Here is a 17,324-nt window from a genome sequence, read left to right on the forward strand (position 1 = left end):
GGAAGGCTCCTATGTTGTGCAGTGGGGACTGCTGAGTAGACTTCAACCCGCACCTCAAGCCCATTGCCGAATGCCTTTGCTGTTTCTGCATAAAGTTAGGCCAGCAAGCCAGTTGCAAGACACAAGTTGAATAGAGTCAGTATGTCATTTACTGCCAGATCGAGTCCAAGTCAAATCACTGAAGCTACCTAAGTCTGAATTGAGTCAATTGATTCACACCTACATGACTAGAAATAGCAGGAATGGCAGCAATGTGATGGTGGGACTGGTAGGTTCTCCTTCCGCTGTTCAGGAGGCCAGTTTGGGGACGTTCTTTAGCCATTCAAGTCTGGAGGGTCAGAGCTCTCCTCCTGCACCTTCAAACTGTGGGTGAATGAGGAAACAGCTTGCATAAGCAGCCTTATATTCCTTTTTTGCGTAGTTGTCTAAAGAGCGTAAGCTTATGATTTCTTACCTTCTAGCTCAATGCGTTTGTCATTCTGGCAGCACTAAAATTAAAATCTCCACAGGTCACCCCATGAATCTTTAGAGTAATGCACTGCTTGGTCTTCATTCTCTTTGGATAAAATTGTACCAAATCTGGTGTCAGGATATTTAAATTAAAGGCAACATTTCAGCTAAGGAAAAAAATAATTTAGGATATTTAAGTAAAGAGAAACAATTTTCATCACTTAGCAGTCTACTGAAAGATGTGCACCACGTATTCAAAATGGATTTATTTCAAGTCTCATTTTTATTTTCGGTGAGGCAAAAATAGAAAAGAGAAAAAGCTACCTAGCAGGCCAGTCTGCACTGGGAGAAAGGAAGTAGAACTGAAGGCAGAGCGGATGTTAATTTCCAGATAGGTGTTTTTTTATGAGAGGATCTTCAGGAGCAGGAGTCCAAAGAAAGTCAGCAGTTGTAGTCCAGAGGAATGAGACCCACTAGAAAGGTCTAGTTCACAACGGGCCTTTAACAGAACTGCATCCCCACTTTCCAATCTGGGAGTGTCACCATGATTTATTGAATTGCAGACTGACTTGGTAGTGCAGCCCTTCATGTTCAAGTCTTTGAGTCTTTCACCTATATGGGAAAGATAAGATGGATCCTTAGGAGAATCATGGTTTTCGGTAACTACTCTCCACCACACTTTCTCTCATGGCTATGCGGCATGTGGCCTAACCATTCTCTCTTCATAGACCTTCCCTCGGTAACAACTCTGCCTCAGGCAACATCCAGACCATGCCCTCTAACTGTTGTCCCACTTTTTCAGCTGCTTTTTAAATGTCCCAGTTTCTCTCCTCCTTCCCCAACTTCCTCCTTTGTCCTCAGTTTTTTGGGGACCACCAAGTTGCATGAATTAACAATTACTGCTGCATTGCTGGATAAACCTTTAAAGTATGAGTAACAGGTAGGTAACTCGTGTCTTTGGGGTCAATACCTTTGTCCTTCTGTGATTTGCTTCATAAAAGGAAAAGAGATCATTTTGTGCAGAGACATCTTGTGCAGATTGCAAAACAGAGAGGGCTTATTCCCTCACCTGTGGTCAGGAGGCCAAATATTTTACTGGGATTTATTGATTCCTCAACTAGGGTTCTCAGAGTACTTCACTGAGAATAACAAATCTCTCCTTGCAGATATTTTGGACTACAGTTTCCATAATCCCTCACCATTAGCTGCCCAGGGTTTATGCCAAACATCTGAAGGCATGCCAATCCTTGATTTAGAGAAGGAGTGGACAAAGTGTAGCTTGTTGGCCATTTGCAGCCATTGGGTCCCCTAGCTGCAGTTCTCGAAGCCCCTTAGAAACCTTGAGTTCCTCAAAAGTTGTTAAGTTGAGGGTGTGATTTTCAGGCAATTGTTTTGCCTGACCATAAGCCGAAAGCACCCACAAATGCAGTGATTTGTCTTCCATACCCCACCACCACAACTCACCCTCTCCAACATTAGGAAATTGTTCCCAAATAACCAGTGTCACAAGAGTGAAATATGTTGTCCAGGAGGAGGTCCGAATTAGCAGAAGGAATGTGAGCAAGGTATAAGGGAGGGGAGGACTATTTCTGCAGAAACAGATCCACCTGAAGATGTGCAAAGTGAGATAACTGAAAAGTCCAGGTTTTATACTCTTTTACAATTCAGAAACATTAACATCTTAGATCAACACACATCCTCTGTGTTTACCATTCCTCAACACCTTTGAGCTGTCTCCAGAGATAGCTATGTTTGCCCTTATCCTGTGATAGCGAACCTATGGCACGCATGCCCTCTCTGTCACGTGAAGCCATTTCTGGGGGCACACGGAGAGAGAGGAGGGTGCAATGAAACAACGTCTAGAAAAACATATGATACATATCATCCTGCACTAGAGCTAAAAATTAAGCTGTTGGAGGAGAAAATATTTTGCATTTAAAGTCAGACTTACCAACATAGAAACGTGTAGAAACTTCAAAGCAGTATTCCTCTGTTCCCGTACAATTCAAAACAATTGGGTTGCATGGAACTGTCCAAGAATAACAGGCAGGACACTGTTTTCCATTCAGTTTTGTCTCCATGGGCAATACTGAAATCAGGAGAAAAAAGAAAGGTTCCCCAAGGGATCTCCAGGATAAGAGAAGGATGAAACACTGGCACATACAGACTGATTTAAAAGACCGAAAAGGCTCAGATTTTGTTTCCTTTTGTTCTGATTTTATTTTGGGAAGCCATACATGTTTTGTTCACCCTAGAATATTTCCTCTTATATCCCGGTAGATAAGCTAGTTCCCCAGGATGGTTTATTTCAATCCTGTATAACTGCAGAAACAACAGTAACAAAATTAGAGACTGTAGTTTTTTGTGGGTTTTTGGGGCTATGTGGCCATGTTCTAGAAGAGTTTATCCCTGACGTTTCACCAGCATCTGTGGCTATGGGCATCTTCAGATAATGCATTCTCTGAAGATGCCAGGCACAGATGCTGACGAAACGTCAGGAATAAACTCTTCTACAGCATGGCCACATAGCCCCAAACACCCACAAAAAACTATGGATGCCGGCCATGAAGGCCTTCGACTTCACAAAATTAGAGACTTTTCAATCCATCTGAATGTGCCCGCTGGAGGCTAAAATATTAGCATGCAAAAGGGTTTTGCATGCCTTTGTGATGTATTGGGAGAAAGAAGTTTGTATCAGCCAATTCATGAGAAAACAAATCAGAAACAAAGTCAGAGAGTAGTACTTTTCTCCAAGCCTTACCACATGATGCCATAGTGCTTCAGTCTTCTTCTCACTGGAGACAGTTGTAAAAGGGTGTGTTTTGTTGAACTGATTTTATCCAGCTAGCAAAAGGATGTGCTTTCACAACCATCTCCCACAGAAAGAGAGCTGAAGTGCTATAACATCATGCAGTAAGGCATGGAGAAAGCCACTACTCTCTGCGTCCATTTCAGCTTTGTTTTCTCATACAAAGACTGATAAGTTTATGAAAGTGTGCATTACAAACTTCTTTCTCCCAATACATTCCAGTGGTGCTCTTGGATAGAACTTGAATCATTGATGATCCAAACAGCTCAATATCTATAAAATGCTTTTTTGGCATTTTGAGTGGGTGTGAAAAGAAAAGGGGGGATTAAGGATAATTTCTTGTGAATTTAAAGAGGCAGGGTTGAATTGAGCCAGCATGGCACAGTCCTTCGAATGCTGGACTACAACTCTGGAGACCAAAGGGTCATTTCCTCCTCCTTACATTTTAGCCACCAGGAATACTGAGCCAAGAAATAGTGAGAAGAAAAAGAGAAGATGTACAAAGGAAGTTCATACACTTACATCGAGGATAAACTTTTTGGCAGGTTTTCTCTCTGCAACAGACCAAACTTGTTTGTAAGACTTTTCCCTGTCCCATATTCATGTGGCTGACGGGGAAACTGCAGATAGTAGAAGTTTCACAGCCCTTTGCTATCGTCTGAACCAACCTGCCTTCTTCAGGGGATGCAAAGAGGAGAAAGTATGGTCAGAGGCAAGCAAAATCTTCATCCGCAAGGAAGCATGTGGTGTGGCAGATCCATGGTGAATGAGGTGTTGTTCTACATTTAGTAACCAGCCATCCAGTGGAGAATAGTTGTTCTGATATCAGAACTCTAAAGGAGTTATCCAATCTATGAGACCCCTTTTGGCAACTGAATTCAGGCTCACTAATGCAAATTACTTTTTTGCAGACTGGTATTTTCTCACGGCAACACCATCCAAACACAGACATACATGCCCACTTGCCAGCCACAAAGGTTCGGTCATAATTAAAACCAAACAGAAATAATTAAATGTGGCACAAAACATAATTTCAAGTGTTGAAAAATTGGTCCTGCTTCTGCTTCACCCGCAGTTGCTCTTGTGATGGATGTGAGATCTAAGGAGCAGTTTGGCAATCCCAGGCAGACAATTTCACCATGCCCAAACACTTTGCGTCAAGCAAAATCCCAGAACTGGTGTATTTTTTTTCCCACACTCATGAATCTCTCTCTCTGGCTTTACTTCGCGAACGAAGATTCAGGAAGGACTCATCCCGCGCTTTGTACAAGCGCGTTGGTGACTAAAAAGGCCAATTTGGGATAAATAGGTCCAGTTGCAGAAAGCACAGCAGAAAGTCTCCTTGGGTGATGTTTCCATGTTGCGGTTCTTTCTGCATTGTCGTTTCTCTTTGAGGCTTGTTCAGCGTGAGCTTTCGAAGAAGGCTGCAGCATCATGGATAGTGCGTCTCCACGCTCATGAATACCTTTCTTTAAAAACCGAAGAACTAAAGAGTCTAGGTGAATCAAAAGATTTTACCTGGCACTGGAAAGTTCACCTGACATTGAAATGGCACCAAATGGCTTTTTCTGATGGGAGCCACTGAAATGTCCTTCACTTTATTATAGGCAGTTAAGACCCATTATTTTTACCAAAAAAAAACCCCCCACTCCTTGTAGAGTTACAAACGGAGACAACGTGTTTGTTGACATTATGCCAGCTTCTTGCATTTTCTTTCTGTCTGGATTGTCTATTTGGGGCTGTCTGTTTTGAATGGGTATTGCACCTGCTTGGTGAGCATCTGCACTTTAACATCCACACACCAGTGTTATTCATGAACAGTAACAAAACGTCACCCTCTTCCCCCAAGAAATGGAGAACCTGAAAATGGACTAAGTAGGAAATGTGCATATACATTTACATTTTCATATAGGAAATATAAACAGCTTTGCCTGAACATTGCCCTGTCCATTCCCCGGCTCAGGTTCATTGTCTTTCACACCTACCTAAAGTACTTTCAGCCAAGACAATGACACAGGTATCATGGTCAGGAAGACAGGTCTTCATACTTCCAGTACAATTCTTGCCAAACCCAGAACAAACTTCACACTCCAGAGCTGCACCTGGAAGAAGAACGGAGGGGGAAGGAAGCATCTTTTTTTTGATGGATATAATATTGTGTCAAACAAATGTTAAAGAAAAGTAGTCATGGTTGAATGTGTCTCCGCTACACCATCTGCATCCCTGTTAGTAGCAAAACACAGCAGAGAAGCTATGTTTTTATTCTTCACTTCTTCAGTGTCCTATAAGGTTTGTGGTCACACAACATCATCAGGATCTTGACTATGCAGCTAAACTCACAGAGAGCAATAGGCTTCATGTGGTGCAAGTTACGCAGCAGGATGTCAGGTGGTCTGTGGCACCAGGATCTTCAGTAGCTCTATGTATGGTGGCATGGCATTGACCTCAAAGAGGATGCAGTAAGGAACACAGGTTTGTCCTGTGAGCATATGGTTAGGCTTGGTGACAGAGGCAAGCGCTCTGAAGCCTAAATCCAGGCAGTATGTTCTTTTCTGGGTGTTGCAAAGGGAGAATTTGAGCCCTTGTTGTGCATTGCCCATGCCTCACCTCCAGCAATGTCCATATGCCCAAGACAGACTACAGTGGCTGTTTACTTGCCTAGGAGTGATGGTGGAAGGCAAGCATGGTGATTCAAATTAGAATTCTGCCTCCCCTTCTGTGAAATTTTCCTTCATTCTGCAAATTTCTAGACTTGCAGTAACTTAAAACTTCAGAATTAATTTTGGCATCCAAAGAAAGAGGGCAGACAAGAGTTAGTCAGGGCAAGCAAACACACAGCAAATGTAAGGTTTCTAGTTGTGCACAATTTTCAGTGCCTTACTCTTTGCAATACTGGAAGAACTGGAGGAAATTTTCATTTGGTGGGGGAGAATTCCTACGGTGAGGACCATGCTACATTCCCATTGTGTCTTCCCTTCTCAGACAGTAAATGGGTGTTGGAGTGCACCAAAAGGGAGGAAAGGATGCAGGACTGCTCAGTTGGAGCATTGTGCTTCACCCACATTATATTGGATGGCAGCCTGATAATCAGGCAGCTTTGGTTATGGCATAGATGTCAATCCCCATTGGAAGAAAAGGGTCGATAGAACTCTAACTGTTCTCATGTTGGTTGCTTAGGTTGTTTCCAGTGAAGGTCATCAGCAAATCCCATCTAGTTGCTCTGTGTTACAGGAAGAACTAGGAGGGTTTCCCCCTATTCTCATTCATTTTTCTTTTCATACAATTCATGCCAAACATGTCATACTAATCATGATAACAACCATGCAACATAAGCTCATAAAGAGAAGAAACAAGACAATGCCACAACAGATGACCACTCCTCCTTACCTGTCCTTACAAACACAAGGAAAAGGATGAGTCTTGGTGGAGCCCACATGGTGATAAGAATTCAATCCTGAAAGAATTAAGGCATGCAGAAACAATTGGTGTCTCTGTGACAAAGCAAATTCTCCAGCTCAAAGGAACCTTGATGACATCCATAGAAAGTGTGAATGCCGGTTTACCAGAGTATACACATACGTACCTGGGAAAACTAATCTATAATGTCCTAGAGCTATGCAAGGAGCTTCAACATCAGAAACCTAAGAAAGCAGAGAAGTGAAGCTCAGATGGGGAGAGGAATACACATTAGGCTTCAATGATTAAAATACATATAAGTCAATTATAATCTATGCATGATTTGTATTGTACAGTAAGATGTTTCAATGGTTTAGTATGAAGACAGTGACAATTATATTAAGTTTGGATTAGTAAACTAGAAATGTTTAATTTGACATGATTTACAAGATAATTTGGAAAAGGTATAAGGTGGGTGAAGAATTCATACAGAGGTCACGGATCAAGAAGAAGTGAAAAGAAAGTGAAGGTCCAATGGGTTTAATTAGCTCCAAGTCTTCAAAGGAAGGAAGTATTATGTAATGAAGTCATTTTTAAACCATTATGGTTTAGTCCTGTAATTACCTTTTGTGTTGGGTAATTACTTTGTTATATTCTATTTTAAAATTAATAACATATATCTAAACATAAAGTGTCTTTGTTTTGTTGATAGCTACCTGAATGCTCAGCCTACCTCAAGTAACTGTCACTTGGGTCTCCGCGATTCCAGTTCTCTTAAAGTGAAACTACCTTTATTATCACACTCGGGTAACATCTCCCTTGGGGTGCAGTGATAGGGAAGACCATGGAAAAGAGGTAGAGGATTGTCACTTAGCTCAAACTGCTTCTATAGGTGCTGATTTTTCATAATGCGTAGAGACCACAGGCCTTTGGGGCAACTGCGGGGGGCCCAACTTTCAGCCCACAGAAAGGCACACTCCCCTGAAACCTTTTTAATGTAAGAATCATGACAGGGTGGTTTTAGATGGGGAGGGTGTTTTAGTTATGTTTTAATGTTTGTACGTTTTCAATGTCAGTTTTATATTGGCGCCCTGAAAAGTGGGCTGGAGGTGTCCGTTTTTCTTCCAGAGGGACGCCGCAGCAGCAAACCGCGTGGCGTACCTCCACAGTAAAAAGAATCTGGAAAAACTGGGTTCTTTTTAAAGCGACCGGTGCACGTCACAGGCGCACCATTGGCACACATCATGAGTACGCCATTGGTGTGCTGGTGATGTAAGTGACGTGCAGTGATGTCTATATGCTGCACATCGCTTACATCACGATGACAGCCCCCGTATGGACGGTAGGCCACCATTACAACGACACCGTGATGTGCTATGGTTAGGAACCATGTGGTTGATGCGCCGTCCCTAATCCTTGGCAGTATGTACCGGGCCATTGTTTTCATTAGGTGATTTTAACTGTTTTTTTTTTTAATTTACTGTAAGGTTTTTTAAAAATGTTGCTATCTTGTGAGTCGGCTTGGGTCCCTTCTTTGGAAATAAAGACAGCATAATAAATAGACAAATAATTAAGTACAATTAAATAAATAATAAAGGACTCTAAACTGTTTGCCTATTACAGACTGCCAAAATAAAGCTGCTTCGGGTCTCTTTGGAGGTATGCTGTTTAAATGATGCATGCATCCTAAGAATCCGGAAGCTGCACCAAAGCTGCACTCCAGTGCTTAGGAACGGAGTGTGGCTTTGGTGCGAGCTCCAGACTCTTAGGACCCATGCGTCTTTTAAATAGCATACCTCCAAAGAGACCCGAAGCAGCTTTATTTTGGCAGTCTGTAACAGGCCATAGTTTCTATCCCTCTTTTCAAAAGAGCAAGTTGCTCCAAAACCACATTGATAAGAAAAATAACTCAGATGGCTGAACTTTGGTTTTCATGTAAATCAGTTCCTTGACCAACAGGTTGTGGGCTAAGAGGGGAAGAGGCGAGGAAGAGAAAATTGGGGTGCCCCCAGCTTGATCTGCCCAAAATCAGGGGGGGGTGAATCAGGAAAAGTATCTTTGCTTGAATCTTTGCACACTTCTAGTGCAATCCACACACCCCTACTGTGTGACCCTTCTAAGTATTAATTTCCTGGCATCCCTCTCTATATCAACTTCTGTTGTAGTCTTATCTACCTCTGGGGGATTTATTCCACCCGTAGTCCCTTTGTGTATTCCCATCCCCGGCAATGAAAAAAAGGAGAAGAACAGAACTACACCCTCCAATATTTGAACAGAGGAAGCTTGGAGACACATTTGGCCAAGTAGCATCAGAATGGAAGCCAAGTGGCAAACAGTATTTCTGATGAAGAATAGATAAGCTCAGAGAGGTTGCAGCAGTTTGGTGTATGGGAAAGCGAAACCTAACTCTGGTTTGGAGGCTGTCCAGTTTTTACTTGCTCTCCTCCCTTCCCTTCAGGCCTCAACCTACTGGTCAAACAAATGATTTACAAGAAAGCGAAACTTCAGCCACCCGAGTTAGGTTTCGCTTTCCCCTAAAACACATGTTTGACCAGCTTGTGCTCCAAAACAAGCTGAGTAAACAGCACTGGGTTCCTGCTGAGAAGATCTGGATTCCAAAGGGAGTGCTTTGGATGAAATTTCTCTCCACAGAGAGGCAAGAGCAGTTGTAGCAGTTGATCTGTTGTAGGACCCATTTATTTGTCTTCCTGGCCGTCTGCTGTATCCTCAGCACTCTCTTCCAGCCCCACATCTCAAACATATGTTCAACTGTGTACATCTATTTTTAGTTACTCCTCCTTCCCAAAGTGACCAAAACCCAACCTGATAGAGCCACTGAGCCCCAGCCGGTCCATATCTGCAACAGAGTGGAGCGTATCACAGAAGTGTCTGGCTATGTTCCTATATTCAGTCATGAAGCAATTACATTGTCTGATGTGTTCTGTCAGAGTCCTTCAGAAATTTCCGTGGCTGATGTAAAACATTTCATGTCTGGCTACAGAGACATAGCCAGATGCTTCTGCAATTCTCCCATCCCTGTTGTCCAGCATGGCATGAAATAATGGAGAGGGGGCAAAATTGGGTGACTTCATGGTAGATGAGGTGGGGGTTAAACAGTTACACTTTCTATTCTGAAACTGTGCCAACCAGTCTAATCCTACTGATCAATGATGGAAGAGATGAACTTGCCAGGACCCACCCAGAACATCTCCTTTGGCTTCTGGGTGCCAAGTACGTTAGAAGAACATTTGTGGAATAGCAATTCATCAGACAAAATCTGCATTGGTATATTCTTTATTTGTCAGTAGAGTGTTCTATGTTATTTTCAGTTAGAGCATTCAGTAACATGGGGATAAACTTTCTGATCAGAGGTTCCATGCAAATTTTCCTTAAATCTCTTTCTTTCTTTTTTTCCCCGAGCTGCGGTTTTGTTCCATTACAAATCTCGCACACTTTGAGCTTTATCTAGGACTCTTTTACTGCTTGCTTGCTTGCTTGCTTTCGCCCGAACATTGGCAGCATCGGTCTCAACATTTTGCAGAAAGCTTCTCAGCAAGTAGAAGGTGCAGAAGAAAGAACTGGCTCCACCAACTATAGAGCCGAGCACAGGTACAAAATCACAAAGTAGTTCAACCATCGTCAGTGTATAACAAAACAAGGATTTTGACAAGAGGCCAAGGACCACCCCTGGATTGATGTTTTTGGGCATGGGAGTGTTTTTTATAGCAGATCTCAGTTCTTCAACAGGCTTATCAACACGGTTGGCCAAGATACGCAGGGAATCTTCATCTAAGCCAAAGACCCTGCAGAAATGTATCAGTGCATCTGCTAATATGATAATATCACAAGCAAAAGAGAGGCCTGGAACAGGGAAAGTTCCCACAAAGCAAGACAGGAGTGCTAGCTTCCATATCAGGGCTTCCAGTGCCATTTTCTTCTTTTTAATAATTTCTCCTGAGAAAATTGGTGAAGTCAGGATGAAGGCATGTCTCTTGAGATCATCCAGCTCCTCCTCCATGGTGTCATGCAGGGAAGGGAAATCGTACAGGTTCAAATCCCACCGTGACATCAAGAAAACCCTTGGGGAAGAGTCTCCTGCCTTTTTCAAATTTTCACAGCAGTCATTCCTTATCTTTTCCAGGGTTTCATCCTCTCTGAAGTTCTGTTTCTTTTTTTCTGACTCAATATTGACATCTACTTTTGTGCGCACGTAGTAAAACCTCTTCTGCATTTTCTGAATTTCGTGTGCTAGCATGAAATCATTCTCAGTGAAATGCCCAGAAGAAACAATGATGAAAAAATCATACTTGCTGAAATTAACATTCTTCAGATATTGCTTGGCTTTAAATTCTCGTGTTCCAATTCCCGGCAGGTCCCATATTGTTACTTTGGGGAATGTGGGATGTGGATACGGCTTTGGTTCCATTGTTGTTTGTGTTGCCCCAGTCTCAGCTGACTCTTTTTCATAATCGGTCATGTCCCTCAGAGCATTGGTGAGAGATGACTTGCCAGCTCCTGAACGCCCAGTGATGGCTATGTCAAGTGTGGCATTTTTTAGTAAATCCAGTTCCTGCTGGATATTAGCGATGACATCTGAGAGATCATCTTTTTCCAAAGCAAGTCTCAATGAGTTGAGTTCAATTTTTAAGACTGTTCTTGATATGGCACTTCCCAGGAAAGGTCCTCTCAAGGGTTTATTTGTCCTAAGAAAGAAAGAAAGAAAGAAAGAAAGAAAGAAAGAAAGAAACTGTGATTGCTAGTTTGCCTTACCTAATTATCAAATAATCTTTTCTTTTATCCATTTGGTGTTAACGCTTCCCCAGCTAAGAAGCTGCATGCGATCAATTGTTATTACTGATCCTGCCTTTATGATGGCAGCTGGGGACCTTTAAACATTTTATTGGTCGATTGATCGATTGGTTAGATTTATCTTCTGCTTTTCTAGCAAGTGGAAGTCAAGGCGGTTTACAATATCAGTTAAAACAGAACAGCTAATGCAATCTGCAGTGCAAAGTTTTGAAAGCTGAGCTTGGGAAGATAGTGAGATGGAGATTCAGGCCTGTTACAGACTGCCAAAATAAAGCTGCTTCGGGTCTCTTTGGAGGTATGCTATTTAAATGATGCATGGGTCCTAAGGGTCCGGAGGTTGCACCAAAGCCACACTCCATTCCTAAGCACTGGAGTGCAGCTTTTGGTGCAGCTTCCGGATTCTTAGGATGCATGCATCATTTAAATAGCATACCTCCAAAGAGACCCGAAGCAGCTTTATTTTGGCAGTCTGTAACACACTAAAGTTTCCCCCTATATATCACCAGTCTTGGACAGGCTCATATGGGGCAATACAAGCTTTCAGGTGGTCAGTATATAGGGATGAATGGGTCCATGCTAGAACTGTGAATTGTGCCCAGAAACAAACCAGCAACCTATGGTGCTGTTTCAGCAAGGAATTTTTATACTTCCTATATCCAGTTGTTGATATTCAACCATGAATCATCTTCTGTTGACATAAGGAGCTCCATTGCTGGAGTCCAGCTTGGCTTCAATTTAAAAGCCAGGTTGAATAGTTCAGGAGGAAATGAATGCTATTAGGGGAAACAATAGATTTGTAACTCAGCCTACAAAAACAGAGTAACCTGATGTACATAGAAGCCTGACTGCCAAATATTACAATACTCTGCTCAAACAGGCTGGCTATATATACTAGTGCGTATGGAATGACGAACCCTAAAAACATCAACAAGGCAAAGGGAACAATGCATCTCAACCAAGAGATGGCATTGCCTTTGGGCAAGAGGCTGGAAATCACATCCCTACTCAGACATAACAGTAACAATAATGGGGTAGACAAGGTCTTCATCTTCCAACATAAAGAGACATGGGAATAATGGGATATAAAAAAGGTTATATTATATAGAACAATAATATTGTGTAACTATCATAATCAACAACAACATGTTTTCATGTTAATGTGCAGATCAATACTGAAATCAGATTTTGGCCTTATCAAAATCCAACCCACCTGTCATGTCTCTTCCCTTTTAGCTCAAGGGGCAACTTTGAGGCACATCTCTTGAAATCATCCCATTCTTTCCACAGGGCCTTTTGAAGAAGTGGGAAGTCATACATGCTCAGATCCCATCTTGATATCAGGAAAACCCTTGGAGAAGTCTCTCCTTCCTTGGTCAGATTTTCACAGCAGTATTTCCTTATCTTCTCCAGGACTTTGTCTGCATTGAAATCGGGGTTCTTTCTTTCAGAATTCACGCTGACATCTACTTTGGTGCGTACATAAAAGAACTTCTTCTTTATTTTCTGGATTTCACGGACGAGCAGGATGTCCTCCTCAGTGAAACGATCTTCAGAAACAATGATGAAGAAATCATACTTATAAAAATGCATATCCTTTACGTATTTCTTTGCTTCAAATTCAGATGTTCCAATTCCTGGTAGATCCCACATTGTTATTTCTGGATGTACAGGGTGCACATATGCCATCGGCTCCATCGTACATTGGATCACATCAGTCACAGCTGCACCAGCTTCCTCATCTGTCCTCATACCCCGCAGCGCATTGACAAGCGATGATTTGCCAGCACCAGTCATCCCTGTGATGGCAATGTCAAATGTGATGCTTCTATGATTTGCCTTGACATCTTCATGTTCCCTTACTGGTGTTTGTTTTGAACCTGTTTTACCCATGATGATTTCGTGACTGTAAAAAAGGCCATTAATATTGTCAGTGTTGATGTGTTTTGCATTAACATGCTGATTTAGGTTTATAAGAAAAGTGGTCTATGAAGGATAGAGAATAATACTAATAATACTAATAATAATAATTTTTATTTATACAGTGCGCTCACATCATACGCGGACATTCTTTACACGGCTTGAGCATACGCGCTCAAGCCGTGGGGTGCATGCGGGGCGGAAGGGGCGGCGCGTCCCATCCAATTGAATGGGCGCGCGCCCGTTATGCCCCTTGCGCCACCGCGCCGCCGTGCACGAGCCCCATTGTTTCCAATGGGGCTTTAGCATAGGTGGAATTCACCTTACGTGGAGGGATCTGGAACGGATCCCTGCGTAAGGTGAGGGCCCACTGTATACTGCTTTTCCACAGATCAAAGCGGTTAGCAACATACATAAACAAAACAAGAGGAATATGTTAACCAAGATACACTAATAAGTCAGCCTTTACCTTAACTGAATACAATAAGTTAAAACAACCCACACTAATAATAAAAAGAATTCTACACCTCCAATCTGTCACACAACTATCTAACTACCTAATGCACTACTAACATGCCAAAATTTAACATTAAAACAAGATAGGAAGATGCCAGGCCTGTGAGCCCAAGTTTGCTCGTGAAGGTTGAAATCCAGAATGCCAAAGGTTCCAGATCCAGAAAGAACAAAAATGGGTTATGGAATATTCCCTTTTAAGATAAAGAATAATTTTTTTAAGGCAAAGTGTTAGGAGTTTATCAGACAAGGGGAATTGGCGGTATAATCCAATGGCAATCTGAAGGCAATCATGGGGTTTCACGTTATTGTGTGATAGCCAAATTCGGGCAATGGCATGCTATTTTCGGGCAATGGGAAGCCAGTTCGAACACAATGCGCATTCATGTAATTGCACTAAACTAGCGACTTTAAGTGAATGCATTTTGGCCCCACTTTTCATTCGAATTTAAGAGAAATTCCTCCCGTTTGATAAACTCCATAGTATATTTATAACCCTCATGTATTATTTTTAAAAACAATGTAGCAGTTACAAGGTGTTGGTCATTACCTTTAAAGCCCTCCATGGCTTGGGCCCAGCCTATTTAAGGGATCGCCTCCTTCCATATAATCCGCCCCGCACTCTCAGATCCTCTGGGAAGAATTTGTTGCAGTCCACAAAGGCCAGATTGACGGCAACCTCCCAGAGGACTTTTTCCGTGATCGCTCCCACTTTATGGAATGGCCTGTCAGACGAGATCCGTCAAATTGCCAACCTTGAGAGCTTCAAGAAAGCTGTCAAGATGGATCTCTTCCAGCAGGCCTTCCCGGAATAGAACCCGACCAAAGACATATATAAGCAAAGACTCTGCCCACCGTTATTTTATTATCGTACTGTTTTTAGATGTTATCATTTGTAATTTTAATGCAAAGAATTGTTTAATCCTTTTTTGGGAGGAATTGTATATATTGTATTATTTATTTATTTATATAGCACTGTAGATTTTCACAGTGCTGTACAAACAGACAATAAAATGGATGAAAATGAAACCTGCCAATGACTTACATTCTACAAAATATATATGAAACAATAGATAGTAATACAAGATTACTGTCCTCATAAGGTAGCAAAAATAAAGGGGCTCCCTTATAATTCAGAGGTTCCTTACAGCTCAGGATCTTGTAATTTTTTATTGTCATATTGCTATCACTTCTTGCCAAGCTGTTTTAACTGATGTTATTCCATTATGTCATTATTAGTTTGATTCTTACCAGAAAAATAAAAACTGAAAAAGCAAATTCAGTTTGTAATTATTTTATGAAAACAATGTCTTTTTAATATATCAAACGCTGCGCTGCTGTGCCAGTCCAGGCTATACATAATGCATTTATATTCTTAAAGTGGCAAACTGGCTTTCAATGTGTAAAAAGAGCTGATAGAAAACAATTCAGAGTGAGAGCATGGAAATTCAGGAAAGCAAGGGGAGAAAACTGAAATGAGGAGAGACTGACTTAACCTTGAGTATCCAACAAAGGGTTGTTTTTGAGGAGCTAAAGAAACAGTGGACCTGTTTAATTTCAGGGTGGATGGCTACTTGTAAGAGGGCTTTCCCTTCCCACCTTCAGAAACTGCTTTGTCTTTGCCTTCCAGTTCAGGAGAGAGTACACTTCTCACTATGAAAATGAAAGTCCAATTGGTGTTTTGTTGGCTGGAGCCAATACACTGGTATGGTCCACCCATAAAGGAGGTGGAGGCAATGGATTCCCAACAAGCTACAATCGTATCACAAGGAAATGAATTTTCCTAAGCACCAGTTTCTTTTTATTTTCTAATAATGCCAAGAATCTTCAGCCTGACAACGTTCTCGTAACTAAAAACAAAAGCTTTTGTGTCAATATCTTGTGCAACAAATGTCGGCTGCATGATGGAGCGAATGGCTTCCCAACAATCTGCAATCACGTCACAAGGAAACGAATTTCCTTAAGCACCGGTTTTTTATTTTCTAGTCATGCCAAGAATCTTCAGCCCAACCACATCCTCATAACTACCTAATGCAATACTAACACGCCAAGATTTAACATTAAAACAAGGAAGGAAGATGCCGGGCCTGTGAGCCCAAGTTTGCTCATGAAGGTTGAAATCCAGAATGCCAAAGGTTCCAGATCCAGAAATTTGTGTTAACCCTTGTACAACAAAAGTTGGCTGCATGCTTTTATTATTCCTTCTCTCCTTGGAATGGAGGGCTGGCCCTGACATTAGACAGAAGGAGGTGGCCTCCTTGGGCAGGAAATCCTTGAGGGCTGGAGATGTGGGTACCATTGGGCCTGCCTTGCATCCCCAGTGTTTGCTGCCCTCAATGCTGCAGAGGATATCATTCAGCTGGCCTTCCTGGCTTCAGATAGATTAGATAGATAGATAGATAGATAGATAGATAGATAGATAGATAGTTTGGCCCGCTACACAAAGGCACCCAAGTACGTACTCTGTACATACTAGCATTGCCTGGGGGTGTCTCTTTTAGATGCCTGCAACCCTAGTACATACGGAGTACGTACAAAATGGCAGCGCCCTGTTTACATGGGCGCTGCCATTTTGACGTATCAGACGTCTAGTGTCCGCACGTCACAGCACCCAGGTGACGTCAAGAGTGCGCCAATAGCGCACTGCGGCGTCACTGGCACACCGCAAAAAGAAGCCACTTTTTGCGGCTTCTTTTTCTTGCCGTTGCCAAGCCGCGCGTTATATCTGCTGTGGCTTGCCAGCGGCACAAACGGCACCGCTGCCAGAACATCCTTTAAGGACGGTCTGTAGCACGCCATAGATAGATAGATAGATAGATAAAGAGAGAGAGAGAGAGAGTTGGAAAAAACCCCAAGGGCCATCCAATCCAACTCCCTGCTAGGAAGTGTCCACTACTGAAGAGGCTCTGAGAAGACAGTATCCAACGTCTGTTTAAAAACCTCCAACATGACGGTGGACTTTACACCCGTTCTTTCAGAGAAATTTAACCAAGAAAACCAGAGAAAGAAATTCTGGCATTGGTTAGACCCAACTAGAGGAAACCCACTGAATTAACTGTTGGATAACAAGTTAACACTTAAAGTTCACTGGTTCGGTTGGTCTACTTTAGTTGGGACTAACTAAACACTAGGTTTCAATCCAATATCTTTTCCATTGGAATGGTGTCCAGCATTCTGCTGCTAAGAGTATCTTTTTGGATTGTCATCCTAGTTATGTTACTCCACTTCTGAGATCTCTTTATTTGTTTCCTATCCCTTTTAAAATTCAGTGCCAGCTTCTTGTTTAAACCTTTAAAGCCCTACATGACCTAGCTGACCCCTATCTTTCTGCCCTTATTTCTTTTTACCAGACTGTTCAGAATCTGCATTCTAGAAACTCAAACAAAGGCTTGCTCTGACTTGACATACACAAATACATAAATCTCAATTT

The 17,324-nt window shown here is 42.1% G+C and overlaps 2 protein-coding genes across 2 annotated transcripts; both read right to left on the reverse strand.

Moving 5' to 3' along the window:
* Window positions 1–739: 739 nt before the first annotated feature.
* Window positions 740–7,404, reverse strand: LOC149304769 (phospholipase A2 inhibitor and Ly6/PLAUR domain-containing protein-like). The gene is made up of 7 exons (XM_089478937.1): window positions 7,372–7,404; window positions 6,843–6,900; window positions 6,647–6,713; window positions 5,245–5,361; window positions 3,782–3,934; window positions 2,402–2,539; window positions 740–1,062 (listed from the first exon to the last, which is right to left on the reverse strand). The coding sequence occupies exons 3-7, from the start codon at window positions 6,693–6,695 to the stop codon at window positions 854–856; spliced, it is 666 nt and encodes a 221-aa protein (XP_089335063.1). The 5' UTR covers window positions 6,696–6,713; window positions 6,843–6,900; window positions 7,372–7,404; the 3' UTR covers window positions 740–853.
* A 2,560-nt stretch (window positions 7,405–9,964) lies between these two features.
* LOC149304770 (interferon-gamma-inducible GTPase 10-like) lies at window positions 9,965–13,365 on the reverse strand. Its single transcript, XM_089478926.1, has 2 exons — window positions 12,675–13,365; window positions 9,965–11,358 (listed from the first exon to the last, which is right to left on the reverse strand). The coding sequence occupies exons 1-2, from the start codon at window positions 13,352–13,354 to the stop codon at window positions 10,092–10,094; spliced, it is 1,947 nt and encodes a 648-aa protein (XP_089335052.1). The 5' UTR covers window positions 13,355–13,365; the 3' UTR covers window positions 9,965–10,091.
* Between the last annotated feature and the right edge of the window lie 3,959 nt (window positions 13,366–17,324).

The sequence above is a fragment of the Sceloporus occidentalis genome, unplaced genomic scaffold (assembly GCF_023333645.1).
Source record: "Sceloporus occidentalis isolate IW3139 unplaced genomic scaffold, rSceOcc1.0.p SCAF_13, whole genome shotgun sequence".
Classification (NCBI taxonomy): domain Eukaryota; kingdom Metazoa; phylum Chordata; class Lepidosauria; order Squamata; family Phrynosomatidae; genus Sceloporus; species Sceloporus occidentalis.